Source organism: Rhyacophila brunnea, unplaced genomic scaffold, assembly GCF_057557595.1.
Source record: "Rhyacophila brunnea isolate RB1 unplaced genomic scaffold, BYU_Rbru_1.0 scaffold_3, whole genome shotgun sequence".
NCBI lineage: Eukaryota > Metazoa > Arthropoda > Insecta > Trichoptera > Rhyacophilidae > Rhyacophila > Rhyacophila brunnea.
Genome location: NW_028232965.1, coordinates 32329399 through 32350224, shown reverse-complemented (window position 1 = coordinate 32350224; position 20826 = coordinate 32329399). Strand labels below are relative to the sequence as shown.

The 20826-nt window shown below is 30.3% G+C and overlaps 1 protein-coding gene across 3 annotated transcripts in view; it reads left to right on the top strand.

The window, feature by feature from the left end:
- Positions 1 to 5635, top strand: part of heph (polypyrimidine tract-binding protein 1 heph) — a 583478-nt gene extending 577843 nt beyond the window's left edge. For all 3 annotated transcript variants that reach the window (XM_085952127.1, XM_085952125.1, XM_085952126.1), the window contains 4 exons: positions 2054 to 2168; positions 2651 to 2752; positions 3948 to 4025; positions 5071 to 5635. In XM_085952127.1, the coding sequence (XP_085808253.1) occupies positions 2054 to 2168; positions 2651 to 2752; positions 3948 to 4025; positions 5071 to 5203 (428 nt within the window). In that variant the 3' untranslated portion in view covers positions 5204 to 5635. The remainder of the gene's footprint in view (positions 1 to 2053; positions 2169 to 2650; positions 2753 to 3947; positions 4026 to 5070) is intronic.
- The last annotated feature ends 15191 nt before the right edge of the window (positions 5636 to 20826 follow it).

The following is a 20826-nucleotide window of genomic DNA, read 5'->3' as shown; positions in this document are numbered from 1 at the left end:
ACTGATAGCTAACTTATATTGGAATCAAACAGCAAATATTAAGATCGAAAACGAAATCAGTGGAGAGGTAAAAATTCGTCGCAGTGTAAGACAGGGGTGTATATTGTCACCTCTGCTATTTAACATGTACTCGGAAGCTATTTTCAAGGAAGCCTTACAAGGTGAATTGGAGGGTATTTTGGTCAATGGGAAACATATTAACAATATACGATATGCCGATGATACTGTGCTGATTGCTGATAGTTTAAAGAGTTTACATAAACTGGTAGAAAAGGTTAATGAGATCAGTAATTCTTATGGTTTAAAAATGAATCTCAAGAAAACAAAACTATTACTTGTATCAAATACAGCAGTGGCGAAGGGTGGAGGTAAGCTGTTAAGATCCTCCATAAATGGTACACACTAAACTTTGTCAGTTATACGTATTTGTTTTCATTGAAATAAGACTACAATTTACAGATGGTGTTGGTTAGTTTTTAAAATACAATTAAACTCTGCGAAAACCAAGCCATAATAGATAATAGTCAAAAAATACTCGTCTATCCATAAAGTATCTATAATTATGCACTTAAATCATACATAACTTTGAATACTTTATAGGTAGTGTAATATTTTTTATCTTTTATGGTTTGGTTTAGGCAGGGCTTAATGAATTAAAAAAAAAATGAACCAACAATATGTGTAATATGTATTCTAAATACAACGAAATCAGATAGGTATGAATGAAAAGGTGTGCACGATTTTGTCGTATCGCCCAAAATATACCAAAACGATTATGGTTTGGTTTAGGCAGGGTTTAATTGATTTTTAAAAACTAACGAATACAATCTCTAAATTATAGTCTTAACTCAATAAAAACAAATACGTATGACTAACAAAGTTTAATGTGCACTATATATGGCGAATCTTAACAGCCTACCTCCACCCTTCGCTACTGAAATACAGTGACACCAGACACCAACACAAATTTTGTCATTAACAGCGAACAAATCGAACGTGTGACCCATTATAAATATTTAGGTACATGGGTCAATGAGAAATAGGACCAGTCTCAGGAAATAAAAACTAGAATTGAGATCACAAGGAGCGCCTTTCTCAAAATGAGACACCTCCTCAGCAATCGAGACCTTAACTTAGGTTGAGACTGCGTATGGTACGTTGTTCACTCAATTCTCAATTCTTTTCTATGGTATGGAAGTATGGACGCTAAACCAAGAGATGTCACGGAGATTTGAGTGGCTGTATAAACGCATCCTCAAAATTCCTTGGACTGACCGGGTGACAAATGTTGAAGTTGTCAATCGAATGGGGAAGGACCGAGAAGTTCTACGTAGTATCAAAACCAGGAAACTACAGTACCTCAGGCACATTATGAGAGGACAAAAGTACAGCATTCCCCAACTTGTCATTCAAGGAAAGATCAATGGTAAGCGTAGCAGAGGACGGCGTCGCATTTCGTGGCTTAAAAACCTCCGTGATCGGTACGAGTGCAGCTCCACTGAACTGTTCCGGGTAGCAGACGACAAAACTAAGATCGCCTTGATGGTGGCCGACCTCCGCTTGCAGATGGCACAATAAGAAGAAGAAGATGGTCATAATAATAAATTACACAGTCAATCGTTTAATGTGATAAGAAATAACTTCCGTGATAAATGCTTCTCTCAAGGTCAATTTTATGGCATAATGTAATGAAAAGATAATTCAAAAACCTATTGGGAATTAAGAATAGATTCAATAAAACGTTGAAACAAAGGAATGTGAAGCAAATCTAGCAAACGCAAAATCAGAATCTATAAAATCTTGACACTCTGAAGAAGAGGTCAAACAACACATACATCATTTTGTTTTATGCTCAATAACTTAAAAAAAGATATATTATTTATATAAGGATGCGATATGGAGCAGTAGAAATACACAAACGCACAGGCAAACCTCGAGAAAAGCTGTGTACAAATGCTAGTAATATCATAAAATAAGTAATAGTTGACATTTAATGTTTTGACAGTTTGAAATAATCTGAATTTACCATTTATGTTTATATTTACCTCATCAGCTATGACACACATGGACAAGCTGCGTGTCTTCGGAAAAGCCATGAGAGTGATGCTGAGTAAACACCAAACCGTACAATTGCCAAAGGAAGGTCAACCAGACGCTGGACTCACGAGGTTATTATTTTTTTGATTACCTTTACTTTTGATGGCCATTTTTTGGCGTCTTCATAAATCTATTGTATGTTAACAAATTGGTGATCAATTGTTTCTAACCTATTATAGATTATTAGTTCTTCTATCATAATGACATAAAAATCTTAAAATTTCTACTTGATGATTTTTATAAATAATATATGTACAAATACAGGTATTTGAAGGTACCAACCATTATGTTGTTTATTTCAAATAGGTATATATTTATATAGTATAAAGTGATAATACCTTCAATGTTCCTTTTTTATTGAATGTTTAAATACAAAGTTAGTTTGATGTATAAATAAAAATTTAACAACCGTTTCTTTTATAATTGTTAACAATTCAAAAATGAGTATGCAGCCAAGACAAAACCAGATTGTGAACCCAAATCTCTTATATCTCCTATACTATATTACCACAATAATGATCTTCGTTTAATAATTTATTTTTTATGTTTTCAGAGACTATTCACAAAGCCCACTCCACAGATTCAAAAAACCGGGAAGCAAAAATTACCAAAACATCTATCCACCCAGCGCAACTCTTCATCTCTCCAACATTCCGTAATTATTGCCTTTTTTCTTTATTAATGATAATCCAATCCTAGATCTACATAATAGGTATGGGGATGGCAATAGTAGAAAAAAATCTTGATTACATATTATAATATGGAGATAGGTAGGTAGGTACCTATGATATATGATTTTGAAGTACATAATGAAAGTAAAAATATGTAAACATTTCACATTCAGTGATTACATAGTAGGTAATAAGCTTAATTAATAGTGAGTTAAGTATTATTTTTTCTGATTCTGTAATGTTGATAATATTAACAACCAATATTATATTGACACCAATAAAGCTATTTTCTACTTGAATCTTTAACCGGATGTATGCCTAATGCTCTAAAATTCTATGCACGCAAGGCCGGTCATAATGAGCGTATAGTACATACATACTATATTTTACTCTTATTTTAGCTCTGGTCAATTGATTTAAATACTTTAATATATTGTACACATACTGCCATCTTTTGGAACCATGGTGAAATACTTAACAAAAATATATTATCTTTATGATTATACAGAAAAAGTTAATAATTTGTTTATAAGGATATATTTTTTCATAGAAATTGATAGCCCGTGGGGTACCGCCATACTGATACCTTCTGGCATTTAATAGGTTATCTTGTTATCCCTATCTGTTGCTCATATTAACAAATGAATTTGAATTTGTTCTATCGATATAGAATAATGCACGGAATCAGATTCTTTTTTATTTAGTAGGATAAATGACATCTAAAATATAAAAACGTGGATGTTGTTTTCCAGATAATAATCATAAAACTAATGTATAAGGAGTTAAATCATGATTTTCATGTTTTATTTAGAATTTCTGAAAAGAATAATGTTAATTTCATTTCATTGAATACATACATATTCCCCACCATCCAAAAGTTAGCTAATACCCCTTACCTGTCAGTCGCTGATTGAAATCCCACTACTATTACTAAATCACAAATAAGGTAATACATCTTTGAATTGAGGGAATGGACTAAAAGAGGTTGGGCAAAAAGTAGCAATCAATCTCCCTAAAAAACGCTTGTTAAAACACATCAACACTTTGAAGGTCCATATGTTCCATATTTGAAAGAAAATAGTATATAATTTACCACATTACTAAGAACGTCTATAATTATTGTGTACCCAAGTATTGATACATTATAGCAATTAATTATTTAATATTTTTATTTCACAGAGCAACTGTCTCCGAAGAAGAAATCAAAGAAGCATTTACTAAAAAAACCTTCAACGTGAAGGCATTCAAATTTTTCCCGTAAGTATTTTTAACTTTTAGCCGGCTCGCACATCTAAACTCATCTCGACTGAAACACGTCAAATATGTCGATATAGTTTTGTATACAACCTTTCAGTTTGAAAAAAAACGGTGTTGGTGTCGCATGCAATAAATTTCACCCTACATGCAGCGTATGTAATGTCGCACTTGTCATTAATTTGGCTTAACGTCACTGTCCCAGCATACTCGCCTATGTGTACGGAGGAAAGTTGCATGACGCGCCCAGTTTTGATTTATGACTATATCACAGTCGAGACAATTTTCAATGTGAGACTAGTCATTCTAATGTAAGGTGAACCTATTCTTATTATGCAAAAGAAAATAAATACAATTCCTTGAACCATTTACAATCGATAATAATTTATATTTATAATTATACTGGCTTTATATTTTGTAATATTAACATAAAAGGCATTATTTATTTAATGGTCTATTTTGACATACTCATAAAGTACACTATTCAATATTATTCACATTTTATAAGTTTTTTTTTATAAATTGTAAGTAAGTTCATCTTACACTTTAAGTCAAAAATATTTTTCATTCATTATATTATTATGTTTCAATTATGTAACATTTTGAAATGTAAATTATGGATAAATTGTCTCAAATTGCAAGTTTCATATTTTTCTGGTAGGTGCCTCCAGGAGCCTTCACTTCACCTTCAATAAAAGCAAAATAAAATTGAATAGTTATGTCAGCATTTATTTGTATACTTTCTATGTTAAGTATATTCTATATCAAGTTTTTGAACATTTTTTATGTGGTTTTGGCAGATTTTGGAAGATATGTTTTTTTTTTTTGTATTATTTTGAGCATAGATTTATCACTATTTTTTTAAATGTACGCCTCATTTCTTTGATAGTTAGGTTAGGTTAGGTTGTAGCCGCTTAATAATTCCTTCTTCATTCCAAAAATATTCCTTCCAGATAGAAACTAAAGAAAAAATATTTTAGATTTATTGTTGGGTTTCATTTGTGGATCATTAATTTGTAAATTTTAATGTTTATTTTTCTGTTTACAGTAAAGACCGAAAGATGGCATTAGTTCAGCTTCCCACCATAGATGATGCGGTGGCGGCCCTTATCAAAATGCACAATCATCAGTTATCGGAGTCGAACCACCTACGAGTGTCATTCTCTAAATCTAACATTTAAAATGGGTACCTTTTAGGCATCTTAATAACTTCGCCATCTTGTTGTAATTATTTCCTTAATGTTATTTTTTTTGATAATTCATCATTCAATCATCATTCAATTATGTGAGCCAAACCCTAGAGAATTTTTAAACTGCATTAATCAACGGAATCTACAAAAATATTTGAAATAATGATTTACATCAAGATGCAATCGAGTTACTGATGCTATATAAATTAATTACAATACTGTACCAAAATATGTTAGCAAAATAAAATATCATGTCATCTATGAAATATAATACTGAACAAAATTATCATCTCGAATGAGAAGTGGTATCCCTACAGATCGAGAGACAATATATTCGACATTCAAAACTGGCTTGTGAAATGGTGTAAAGTGTTTGGTGACTGATCTGATAGTCAATCACAAGGTTGAACACAATATAATGCCAAAAATACACATATTTAAGAAACACGATTACGTAACATTATACAAGAAAAGCTGTTGCTTATAAGAGAAATCTGTTTCATGACCAAATTGTTATGAAATTTATCTTAATCCATTTTATTGTCTTACTATTAAATGGAACCTTTATTGGACATTTTATAAAGCCAGTAGACTTTTTCTATAAACATATTATAAATTTATTTACTCTAAAACGTTAGGTTAATAATTCATAGTATATATTATTACAACATAAGTTTTCACGAGAATAACAATCATCGTATCATAATTGTAATTGACTTGAATCAGAAAATTGTTTACGTACAATGTCTGAAAACTTTCGTTGACTCGTATTTTCTGAAATGGATTTCTGCAAGTATACTATACTATTTTTTCTTCACTATTAGTTGATCACAACTTTTGTTATAATACTTGCGAGTTTATCCATTTTCGATATAAATTGTTACAGAATGTTTTATTGTGACACATACAAGTATAGATATGTCATATTTTATATATTTTATTAAACGCATACAATCATAGGAATATGTGAATTATTCGTATTGAAAGAGTATATGTATGTGTGTGCAATATGCAATTATCTATTGAGATTTTATTTTATTAAATTAGGTTATATTATAAAACTGAAAGTTTTCAGAGAATTTAAGTATTTTTTTTTCAAAAAAGTTCGCTCAGTTAAACTGTCGGATTTTTGTATAGGATAAATATATTTTAATAATGAATGCCCCTTTGTCTTTCGTAAAGCACTCATTCGAAATGTTCAATTCGTTTTACTATAGTTGCGTTTTGCGTGAACTTTACGCCAAACAAAGGTGCATTTTCTTTCCGAGATCTGATAAAGCTCTGCTGGAATCAATGCTGCAGTATGAAAATAAAGTATTCAGTATTTTTGTCTGTTATATTATAATTTAAGATGTCTACTTTAAGTGTTTCAATTATGTATTTTCTAATATTTTACATTTTGTCGCCATTTGTCTATTTTTATTTTCAAGTATTCAATTCAGTATCTTTACTAATGGTAGCTATATATTATATTATTTTTATTTTCCTTCTATATAAGTATTTTTAATATTTTTGGTAATAAGTTTACACAATTTTGCATTTGTTATTTAAACGCCTTTCGGTATTTGCTTATTTTTAATCTGATGACGCTGATAATGGTGACTATCTTTTCATTGTTTAATTAATAATTTAATATTTTCTATTTTTAATTTAGATATTTAATTTCGAAACTATTTTTAATCACTAACTTAGTCTTAAATGCTTATTTCACCTGTATCCATCTGTAATGTTGATTATCATTTTATTATAGGCGATTATTACTTTGATGAATTGGCCGCCATTTATTTCTGATTGATATTATTTAATACATAATATTATAATACATGTCTGTATTTTTCTTTGACTATTATGAAATTTATTTTTATCTCACATGTTTATTTATTGATTCATTATTTTATTCTAATTAAAATGAGAGGTCACAATTTTAAAGTCCATAGCAATTATTCTTTTATTAGATATAAATTATTGTTAGTAAAAAGCGTAAATAAATATACAATTATTTTATTATAATTATAGTAATCCTTTATTTTATCTTGCAGCTCATAATTTTATATTAGCTTAGGAATATTATTATGTTGATAGGCAAAAATATACAAATATTTTATTTGCAATAAGGTCAAGAAAATTTTATTTTAAATTGAACTATTACGGCCAAATTGAAAATTATTCAAGACCAGTGCTTCGCATTAAAGACTTGCAAGAAACGAAATGGTTATATTATCATTTTAGAGAATGAAGAGTTATGAAAATAATCTGATTTCATACATATATATATATATATTATATATTCTCATCCTTTCATAATATCTGAAGCAAAACTATCACAATATGTGTAAAAATAATGTATAACGTTAACATTTAAAATAATGAATAGAGCTTAGAATGATTTCATGAAGTATTAGGAAATAATGTTTAAATTGGAGTTAAATAAATATTGATTTGAATTATTCAGACTTAGCTGAATTATAAAATACTAGGAGACAGGGTGTGCAGCATTGCCCTATAGAGCAGGATAGAAGACGGTGCCCGGTGATAGGCATTAGATAATAGCATCATCCTTTGGGGGTAAAATTGTTTTTTATAACAATGTCAGGAAAGTTTATCTTTTAGGGTGTAGAGTGTTAAATGTCACGGAAAATTATAACATGTATAAAGTGGTAATAGATGATAATATCATTATAAGAACATTTGAACATACCTACATTTTCATTTTAAATGTATATGGACGTTTTTATAACTTTTAAAATTTTATACGCTGTAATATTATTTTGTGATTCTTTAAAATTATCGATTCATCAATCTAATTCATATTGTTTAGCTTTACAGCCATACATTTATATTAATTAACTCATATATAAATGTCTACAAGAAGTATTTTTTATAATACCTATCGGCATAAGATTATTTTACTGTTACGTTAACTTTTGTTCGACAATTTTATATTACACATAAAAATTATTCAGGATGTATGCATTATTAATTTGTAATTACAATATTTTTTTACAATTTCTCTCACCATATTTGTTTAAAGTGAAATGTTATATACTTTTATTGTTTTATAAAAAATATGGTCAGTGTTTTGTCACATCAACTACCTGAGATATACATACAAGTAAGTTAAAATTGTATTTTAGTAGAATTTATAATATGTTTTTCCATTATTGATACAGTTATAATTGCATTTTCATTATTCGAGGCTGAATTTGAATGTATTGTTGATTTGTTTTTTGTATGTTTGTATATCTATTCTTCATTTACTTACGTCATAATTGAGTATAGACATTATTTAAAACATACATATTAATGTTTGCAATTTGTTTGTTTTTTTGAAAGAAGTAACTATCAACAGTATTTTGTATCTGTTTACAATAAGTATAAGACCATATTGATAGTCTGTTGTATTATTCAATTTTATTCCGTGAAATTAATAAAAATACTTACAAAAATTCATATTACATAATTACATTAATTATAATGTAGGTATAATATAAAATATCTGATCTTACTTTTGTAGGATGACATGTAAAGAAAATTCAGTGTTAGTGGAGTATAAGTTCTGAAATTCTCAAGTAAAATTAGACTTCAAAATATATATGAAATTGAGAAAGAAAATTTTATGTAGTTCCATAAAATAAAACGCCTGAATAGTGAACTTGAGAGTAATAGGTATTGTATCAGTAAAATAGGTGTTCTTTAGGGCCAAATGCCAAAAATACAAGTCAATATTTAATAGCGACAATTTAACATTTATAGAGCTATTGATAATACTTTAAACATGTGATTATTTTATAGAAAGTGTATTACTTATCTATTTCCTGATATTATTTTAGGATCAATTCATTTTCATCTCCATCTCTGAGTAATAATGCTTTTATAATCATTACATGACATATCATCATTATGAGTCAGTCTTTCTGCCTCATTTGAAATGTCTTGTATTGACTAGACCTGAAACTACGCACATATCCTGTTAACGTAGACGTTTACAGTTTTTTTTTATTACAGTTTTTTGCCTGTATCTATTTCCATTGAAATCTACTGCTTGCATTTCTATTTTAATATTAAATTATTTTTCATGAGCAATTTCTTAGTAATTTATCTATCTACATATTTATTTGTTAAGGCTTTTCTTTTTTTATAATTTACTTTAATGGTGCATTGTCTTAATTTCAAATTTTGAAATATGTTTCCAAGTGATGAATTCAAATCATATTCGAATATATATATCAGGTATTTTGTATTACATCTTGTAATACGGTGCTTTTTATTATATCATATTTGTATGGTATAAATAGTTTTTTTTTGATCCAATTCTTGCTTTTACTGTTGACAAATTTCAAAATATTTTTTATTGCTATTTTTTGTACTTTTCTTTAGCTAACCATATTATTAATATTTCAATTATATCGACTTTGGTACACTTATTTTTATTGTTTTTGTTTTATTTATTTCCCCATTCCCTTTTTATATTTTTTTATCTGCAATCCGACGTTCACTTTACGTTGTCCCATTCTAATTATTGTAAAATTTATTCCATTTACAGTTTACACAATCGAAAATATTTCTTTCTCACTTTTATAGTCAATGAATTTCATTCTTATATGATTATTGATTTATCATTGATCATTATTAAACTATCTTTAATTAAATAATCCTTTAACAGTTCAAAAGTTTTCACATTGAAATTTCATAGATCTTCATTGATTGTTTGAAGAATATCTTTGGATTGCTTACGATTTTGCATCAACGCGATAAAATATTGCTATATTTACAATTGAAAATACTGTACTGCCAACATCTAAATTTATGTATACATATCTACGCATATGAGTATAACAAATGAATTTAGAAGTTTTCATATAAGTACATATTGTAAGCAATAACAATATTAAAACACAGTATCTTGTTTATGCACAATTTACTAAATAAAATGCTATTAATACCTTGTCATAAATCATCCTAGTATCCAGATCAAACCATTATTTTTCATTTGCCTTTTTATATTAATATAATCTTAACGTATTCAATCGAATAATCTATTTTTTCATATCGCTACAAAATATCTAAACAAATACTAAAATCATTCATTATACAGTAGTATATGGGATCAATGAAAAGAAAATTTTCTATTTTATGAAATTCTTTCGTGAAACAAACACTTATTTTTCACTAAGTTTTTTTGCATAAAGGCTTCAAGAATGTCTGCATTAATCTTCACCTGTATATAAACTGTACATTGTTAGAAGTTATATTTTAAAATATCATTCAAATACTTCTACATACGTGTGGAAGTAAATAATACTTAAGAAACATAAAGATGTCTATCCATATCCTTGTCTATATAGTTATCGTAGTGAAAGTTAGAATAGCAAAACATGTTGACAAAAATGATAATCATACAGGTTTCCAAGAAATTAAAATTTATGTTTGACAGTATTTATGAGGAAAGCGGGTAGGTGATAGGTACCTAATTAATTTGCTTAGGTCTGATGAGATTTTTTCTAAATGATATTTCAAAAATGCGATCAATAGACTTTTTTGAACATATCTAAGAATGAAGGGAACATTGATATGTCTGAAATTTATGACAGTTAATTATATTATATAAATTTGATTACTCGATCAAATTTTGGAGACAATGTAAATTGTGTCGTAATAATAATAATTACTGCAAGTGGTAATCTAAATGCCAAAACCTTATTTTAAAAACTCTACTTTGGGTATATTTAAGTGTAAACATTAAATATCGACATAAACATTTGTAACTTAACTATCTTAAAACTAAATTTATCAGTTCTTATTTACCATTACGATAGTTAATCTTTTAGTAGCAAACCATAGGAAAATCATTTTAAGTCATGTTATTTCAGAAAATGACATCATTCATTATCTGATCATGGGTAGCTTATATTCTTAGACTAAGTATAAATCTAAATTTATTGTTACAAATTATCGTTAGTGGAATCTTGGGCACAAAAATGATTTCTCGTAGTTTAGGCTATTTTTTCCTAAAACAGAATTGCCATTTCCTTTGACTCATGTTTATATTATGTTGAATTTTTTCCTCATTTTAATGATTCGTAGTAATATTAACCTTCCTGGCATTCACATCTTCAGTTTATATCACACAGAAAGAATAATTATTAAAGTTTCTTAGTAACCCCATACTTTCAAAGCCATGGTGACATTTTGTTTACAAAACTACTTTGTCATGTAATGATTCATAATAAATTAAAAAAGCGATAATTAATCTTATAACTTAACTTACATACCAATATTTGGAGCACACAACTTCTTCAAGCAGTTCTTTGTGTAATTATGGTATGGTTGAGTTATATTTCTTGTGATTATTTATGATTGTCTGCAATGCTGACTAATCACCAATACTTTTTCAGAAATTTTTGGATATGTGTGCGATTACTGTAGATGTGGATGTCATTATAGGAATCATTCCGATTAATAATAAATTCATCTTTAGAAACAATAAACAAAATTTAACAATGCTTTATCCCATAATTTTAAAGTTTCTGAATTCATATCAACAGTGCATTGTTTGCAATCCATTATTGGGAATAGAATGCGAATAGCAAATTAATTACTACAACAAAAACAACCAGCGCCAATGGTTCAATACCAATGCACGTGGCTGTAATCAAGAATCACAACATATGAGAATTAAATCATCATTTTTTATTAAAAGAATCTCCATAACTTATGTTTACCTTCATGGCAAATCCTGTTTTTAAATCTTTTTAATGCTGCATCTATTTACTTCAAATACTCTCCAACTCTTTGGGCATGGTAGATACTTGAGATGACTTGTCAAACTATTTTCTTCTCATCTCGAGATTTTAATAGATCTGTCTAACTGCAAATATAATTTGACACTTCTATCCTGTACTTAGTAATGTATTTATTATATGATGATATTGGGCATATTTGGTGGCGTGACAATGGCAAATTTATTTCGTAAACTTTCCAATGTATTTAATATAAAATATATTATATAGGTAGTATGTAGTAATGTTATTATTTTCATTACCATAAGTGTGTCTATGTGATATTTTTCACAATTTTTATTTATATAGTGAAATCTCACAATAAAACTTCTTTTAAATTGACTGAAAGAATGTTATATTATTTTTATTGTATCAGTAACAGGTACTTCTTATAGCCTGAGACAATCACTCCAGGACTATGAAAATACTGAAACAATTCACTTAAAACAATGGAAACATCTAAACTATAAATACTTAATGGCTTTTTATGATGCAAATAATATGTACTCTAATTTATTTTTATGTCTCCATTGCTCATTGCTTATTTACCAGAATTATTGGGTAAATAAAATAGATAATCATTTTAACACACTAATACTAATTATACCATTCTAGAGTGCTATAATTTTATTTAATCAAATATCTTCGGCTCACTAATGTATTCTAAGCATGACAATCTTTATCTAATGTTCTAAATTTAAGACTTCTGCCAGATACGTCCCGCCACCAAATACTTTGCTTTCTTAAAGAATTAGGTCTAAAAATGAATGCGTTGACGTATCCTATTTAACTTTCTGTGAAAGAACTACAATTGAGTAGGTATTTTTCAGTTGCATTTCTTGATTTGGTAAGTAAATGACGGAGGTAGACTCTCCTATAACGACTCTTTACATCAAAGCAACAAATGCAATATTCACCTTATTTACATCTGATTAGGTACTATAAATTTTTTTTATACCGTTCGATTACAATACCAATCGCCAGATTCTTGTTTTATTTTTTACTTATAGAAAAATTCCAAGAGAAAGATGTTCTTCTTTTACTATATCATTCATCATTAAGGCATTTATAATCGTAATAAACTACTGTATGAAACACTTTTAACATTTATACAGTTAATAATAATATAACGATGAGTTCTAATGATTTATTTTATGTCCTTTGGAATTTCTACAATTTTATTCGATTGCACCCAAATTGAATTAACTTTCAATCTGTCTTTGAAAGAGATATATTTCGTATATTTAAGCACAAACCCTTAAAATGATTATAAAATTAAACGGTGTTTAAATTTTTTTCTGTAAAAAATATTTTAATAATGTTGGGTGCCAACTGCAGTATTATACATTAAAACTATAGATGAATGTATGTTAATTCTTGAAAATATTTGTTTATTTGCTGCATACAAGCATAATATTATAATTATGAAAAAATAGAAAATTATGTGTTGTGTTGTTTTAAAAACAAAATGTACCTTTTATTTAAGTATTGAATACGGAATATAAAATATGGCCAGTTGTATATGATTTAGCGTGGATACTTTTGTGTTCCAGTTTCTTGGTAAAAGTGATATGTGGTATAATTGATAGGATTTTGAAAACAAATGTGTCATAATAACTTAATGAAAATCAATGTCCTGACAAATTTCCACCGTGGAGCTTTCATAACTAGTAAGTATTACACACCATTTATGGATGAATGTTGTTGATGGCCTCCAAAATATAATAATACTATACTATTATAATCCAATTTATTATTTTAAGCTTTTCGGACATCATCTCTGATATTTAATAATTCCAATACTGAATTTATTGTTTTTATTTTGTTAAATTTAGATCTACATTAATTACAATATTTATTATGTTTATTGCCTTCTCAATTATATAATATATCACTTTGGGAATGTTTAACTTATAAGGGTCATTTAATTTTTAGATTATTCTTTGTCATTTTATAATAAAATTGATAAAAACGTGATTGTTAGTTTTATTATTTAATTTGATTCTCATTATCATCGACTCTATAATTCAGTTTGAACTTTGACCGCCTTGTGGTGAGGTATTTTATCAGATTTTGTTAATGAGAAATGGTTGTTAGCCATTCCCACAAACTCGTAGATATATGCTCTGGATCTTAACACCCATTGAAAAAAACAAAAGACATGTAATTGTATATGTATAATTTGTCGTGGAATTTTAACATTCATACTTGACCAGCTAAGCGAGGCACGAGTTGGTGTCATGCAAACACTGTTGTGTCATTGAGAAATAGTGCTTAGCTGACATTTTCTCAAATTTTAATTATTTATTTGTACCACATAAATTAATATTAAGCATTTTTATTAAGTTTTTGAATTTTGATTTTAGTTCAAAATTCGGCTGGCAGAGACAATTTCTTTTGGTCTGTCTTTAGTTACATGTTATAACTTACAGGCAAAGCTGGCTGGCGGCTAGATCATATTTATGTTATTTTTCTTCAATGTATGTTTTCGTTCAAAATATAGTCCCAATGTTGTAAATCTATGGGTACTAACCATTCCTCAAAAAAAGTCCATTAATACATTAATATAACCTCTACTTCTTAGCAGTGCATAATATGCTCCACCTAAAAGTATAAGATATAAGTAAGTATTAAAAAAAATCAGGTTTGATACAACGGTTGCAAACCTTAGCGCATGAAAGAATTAATTATAGTGAATCAATATAGGTATACTTATGTACATTATTAGACAGAGTGTAGGTTTACACTTACTTGCAATACTATGCTTGTTGAAAAAGGTAGCCAGATGACTGTTATTACTATTAGGAACAAAATATTTTATTACCACACGGTGCTTAGAATCCCTGCCGCACGCCAGACTTCTTGTATCCTCCCAGGTGATGCCAGCATCCCGTACCTCTTCCGAATATACTTTGTAGATGAAATTTAGCGGTCTTCCAGAATGTCGGAATCCGATTGGCTTTGAAAGACAGGCAACCCAGGTTGTTATTCTCTAGAGGCATCCGCAGCACGTGGCCAAGCAAGGTCGAACATCAGCTCTACACTCACAGTGTGATGAGAGTCTGCATGGTCTGCTATACCGCATATCTACTATCTATCGCATACATCTTTTCTTGAAGCTCAGTATATGGTTGCTCTGAGCGTTCGTAAGGCGCCACAACACACTACCACAGGCGGCTTTCAGCAGTGCGTAAGGTGCTGGTTTTCCACCCGAGTTTTGGGTTCGACTCCCGGTGAGGACACAATATTTATGTGTTTTTCTGAAAGCCTGGGTATTTGTGATTGTTCAAAATTTCTAACAACCACCTTGTACGAAATAGCAAGGACATGGATTTATTAATAATTATAAAAAAAAAACTCATTACCACAAAGCGGCACAGTTACCGTTGGGGTGCCAAGGCCATGTCACCCCATCACCGCGGGGCCGAGCACAAAGCCCACTGCGTGGAAGGAATCGTAAAAGGTGTCTATGATATTATGCACGTCGGCATCCTCAGTGGGGGTGTAGCACTGAAAGAGGGTCAAGTAGCTAAGTAGCTACCCGGCGTCATGAAAAAGTCACAAACCAGTCTCACCGAGGTCAGTTCCCACCTCACAAGTCAACAGGCCGCTCCCTTCGACATGCCACTATCACTCCCCAGCGATGGTATTGTTCCGGACCAGAATATACAACAAGGTTACCATTCATAATTTTCTTCCAGCGTCTTTCCAGCAGATTTTGCTCAGGTCTAATATATCCATACCGAAGATGTGCATGATGTGAGTGGCATACCTACAGATTTTTTTCTGGAGTGCACAGAGTAGAAACATTATATATGCCAATGTGTATGGTTGAGTAAATTAAAGATGGTTACTTCTGGTCTGGTCGTTTACATATCCACGCTGGGTCACTGGTATAGAACCAGTTATCGTCCTAGCTTGCTATGATGGTGTGGTGTTAATCAGTTATTTTAAATTAGACAAGGTTATTAGCTTAGTGCTACCAAGACCTGAATCATGAGGGACCTGAAGGTCGACTTGACCCTTTGTTATTCTGTCGAGAATTTCCTTCCCTTAGAGAGAAGGTCAGTTTTATGCCGCCGGTCGCTCACTCTTTGCCCACTGCTGTTAGTTGCAGCTGACACTGTTGAAGAGAAGCCAGCAGATGGGACTTCCTGACAATTTGGCATTTCTCGACATTTGCTATGGGCACATCTACTAGCGGCAATGTGCCCATTTCAAGCCAACCGATCCTTGAACATCAAAAAATAGTTAGCAAGCAAGTCCAATTATTTTTTTATTTGCTAAAGTAGTGCTTATTTTTAGCATTCATTCATCAATTATAAGATTTTGCAAGTTTTCTGTGAATGACTCATCAAATTATTTAACTTTTTTGTATTGCTTTGCATACACCATACTGAATATATTTATTGTGCAGAAAAAACTAAATACATTACACAAAATTTTAATTATTAACATTATTACAAAATATTATTTATAATAAAATGGGATCCTTTAAACAATTCACATTTTAAAACACCTTTTTCAAATTGTGAGCAGATCGTTGACATAATATAATATTTATCTTTTAGATTTTTTGGTTAAAACACTTTAAAACTTAAATTATTTCCCTCTACGTGCCTCTAGTAGGCCAAGTATTCACCCTAAGGCCACAGTTTCCTCACACTTGTACTATCTAATCAAAAATACAATGGCCATACTTTCAAAACGGTGGGTAATACCCACATAAATACGAGAATGTGTCAAATTAAAATAAAATAAATCAATACCCATTACCTACATATTTAATATTAATGTTAATAATATTACAAGTTATCATCATCTATGCCCAACATGTTGGGCATCACGCGAAAGGACCGTAAGAGAAACGAATGGGTTAGGAAGCAGACAAGAGTACGCGATGTAATAGACGTTGCCAAACAGCTGAAATGGAGATGGGCGGGGCACATTGCTCGCCGAAACCCCGTACCCAAGGGGCACGAAACGGCCACAGGGTCGCCCTAAAAACCGCTGGATTGACGAACTGGTAAAGTTCGGCGGAAATACGTGGCAGCGAACGACACAGGGCCGAGAGAGTTGGAGAAAGCTTGGGGAGGCCTTCACCAAGCAGTGGATTGACCCCGGCTGATGATGATGATCATCATTTATGTAATAATATGTAAGTATTTATGATTGATATTCTCAAGAAGTATCACCTGTTCATAAAGACAAAAAACAGTAAGTATTATAATTATAATCTTTTATTTTTGTACAATAGGCGGCAGTAGGCTTCGTGAAATAAATAAAATAATACTGTTTATGTTGTACGACCCAGTTAGCCATGTGATTTCCAACCGATTTCCGAGGAACTTCTGGGATTCGCGAGAATTCGGAAAAGCTTACCCAAAATTAAGGCACATCTTGAAACATTTTTGTTCATATGTTAAAAATAAGCACATGACGTGCATTTAAGCAATGAAGATTTAAAACTTGGGGTTAGGCTATCTTAGAATATTTTGCTTTGCAAGTTGAATTTTTCGTTTTCCTTCCAATTTTCCGCCTTCAAACAACGCATTATATCGCACTAATTTCCTAATTTGTCTTAAATTATAAATTCATGTGAACTTATTATTTATACTAGCTGCTAAAAAAAGATTTTTATAATCTGAGCTAATGCAACAATAGGATCTAGCTTTGTGAAGTATTTAAATTGGCGGGAATTATTATTATTAGGTTTTTTTCTAATGCCGGCTCTCCACTGGCACGCAAGTCAAACGATAGTTTTCAGACTTTTTTTTCGCGTGTAGCACCCCAGATCTGCGGACTTTTTAATCCGCAGACTAGGCTCGTTGGATTTCAAACATGTTTGATATTTTACTCTCCGAGTTGCCAGACTTCGTCCGTCGATCACTACGTAAATTCGATTTGACATTTACGCAATCATTCGGACCGAAAAAAAATCTGTAATTGTTTTAAATATTTTTATTGTTAATTTACACATTACAAAATGAGAGATTAATCAATTATTTTTTATTTGTCATTATGAAATTGAAGATCTTGGCATAAAAACAACAAATGTCCACTTTTTTCCATTTTCATTTTATTGCATTTCTATATTCCCTGTATTTACATACAACTGTGCAAAGATATATTTAAAAAAAAAATCATAAGTCCCTCAAATCTGCTCTCAAAAATATGCCACTTTTCTAAAAACAGCAAGTCCAGGCATTTTTGTATAAAAACAGCAAAGGTCCAGTAGTTCTACACGTTTATCACCAGGGGGGCGTTAGTAATGTTAATATACATTCCATAGTTTTTAGTACCTATCTGAGCTGTCAAATTATCTTTGATTCGTTTAATTATTGCTTTTTATAACGTTTTCTTATGATTGTTTTTATGTTTTATCATGGATAGTACTAGTATATAGACATCTGAAACATCTCGAAAGAGAGAAATTAACAAAACCAAGCAACGTTTTTACCAAATGACGGTGAGTTTCATTTGTTGTAATGAATGTAAGTACCTACATGATGTAATAAGGGAAATTCTGGGCCCTTCATTCTAAAATCTAAAGAGACCAGAGAAAAAGATTTTTTTAATATCAAATATAGGTTACAACTTTGGCATTTTTGTTAAAAATTTGCAACGTAGGCAAGTTATAATGTACAAAATAGACCAGGATAGTAAGGGGGAAGTGCTTTGCGAACATTTCAGTTTCTCTGGGCTGTGGGATAGATTTAATGTAGTGAAGAAAAATCAAATGCCAGTCACGATTGCATTTAAAACAACAGTTATGATGGATTAATTCCATTGAAAGGAGCTAAGAAAAAAGATATTTTAAAATTAATAATAGCTAAATATTTACAAAACCCAATAAATGCATCGTTTTATTTGCTGATAGTGAATGTTTCAGATGAAGCTGATCGGTTTTCTTTTTTCGTGTTAACTATCAATTTCAAAACATCTTTTCAATTTTGCAATAAAAACAACAAAGGTCCAAAAATTGTGTAAAAACAGCAAATGTCACACTCATTATTTTTTAAATACCGAAATAAATTTAATATTTTTTTTACATCCATATAGTGCATATAAGGTTTCTCTATGATTCCTCATTGTCAAATTAATAAAATACCTTTTGACAACCAAGATATTAAGTTTTTACCTTCTCCTGAAAAAAAAAGTGTTTTGTGACATTTGCTGTTTTCATGCCAAGATCTTCAATTTATAAAAGAAAACGTAAAACTTGGGTTGTTTTCATTGCTCTATTATTTTATGCAAGTCTACATAACACAAAATTGTAGAATTATGGGAAGACATTACAATAATCGCAACTTTTGACAGATTGACTTTTTTATTCGTTCGTTGATAAGTAGCAGAGGATAGACAAATCGGACGACTTATTGTCCTCGGACCTTTGACTTGCCAATGGAGCGCTGGCATAACTGGTTGCGGCGCCCCTTGTTATTGGTCGCGGCTCCCCAGGGCACCGCGGGTACAGTCTGAATATGACTGTGCTATCATGTTCCCACAGTGACTTCCCTAGACAAAATGCCGTCCTTAGGCAGCGCCAAATTGCCGCCCCAATTATTTATATAGTATTTTGTATCATCCTTTCATGACTCCAATATCTAAGAAATATGTTGTATGGATACATTACCACTCAAAATAAATAATACTATAACATACAAAATAAAATTTAGATATAAAAACCGAATAAATACCTAATATAATATAAGTTAAGACCCTTACCCAAATCACCAGAGTCTGAGGTCCCATTTAGTTGATATTTTTGAAACATTGGTTTGTATCATTTAGCAATACAGATTTATTATTTTCACACCATTGATATGATATTGTTGTACAAAATGTAAACAAAATAATTTTCTTTATTATTTATTTAATATACATCTAATTTAAATTATAAATACACTATTAATTAATAGTCTCAACACTTTACCATAAAAAGAAAAAGTAGGTATGTCATCAGTCACATAAATAACACGATTTAATGTCAGAGCTATCCACAAATCACATACAACCAATGATGTCATTGCATACAACACAATTACTATGGTGCCTATTTGATTTAGATTAAGACGAATACGCATATAATATTTTTATAATAATTATTATAGTTTTATAAATACTGCGACGATTTAAACAACCTCTCAACTACGGATTGGTGTTAAACTAATCTTATGTAAATAAATTCAATATTTCGAAGGACCTACCCTACAAGAATAATAATAATATGTGTCATTGTTTTATACCTACAACCAAAAACATAGAATGGATTTTAGGTTAAAGTCGCAAACTCATAAATCTTTCCCTACAATATTTTTAGGTGCACATTCTTAAATCATTTTTCATACGTTGTCCATGGTATATATAGGGCATATGCCATTGGTTTCATTACTATGAGGCTCTGACTTATTTTGTGTGTTTGAAGAAACTGCAGGATTATGACTGCCATAATAAATATTTATGTTTTGGCCAGTAGGTACATGAATCGCTGAACATGTTAACTTAAGATATGAACGTGCCATCTCTGCTCAATAATTCCACAAAATGTCTTGATCTGGAAGACTTGATGCACAAATCTCGACGTTTATGGAGATATCAGATAATAAACAACAAAGTCGATTACAAACACCTTATAAATTGTTTGATAGTATGTAACTGCACCGCTTAAATCGATAGCCACAAAGAAACTAAGTATATGAAGATGTCGACATTGGTCATTTTACAATTTTATTAAGGATTCAAAATGACTGGTCCATAGATTTTTAATATCTCTTTATTGGTGCGTAGTAGACATTGAACCTTTTAGGACACATTAATATGGACGATTTAAAA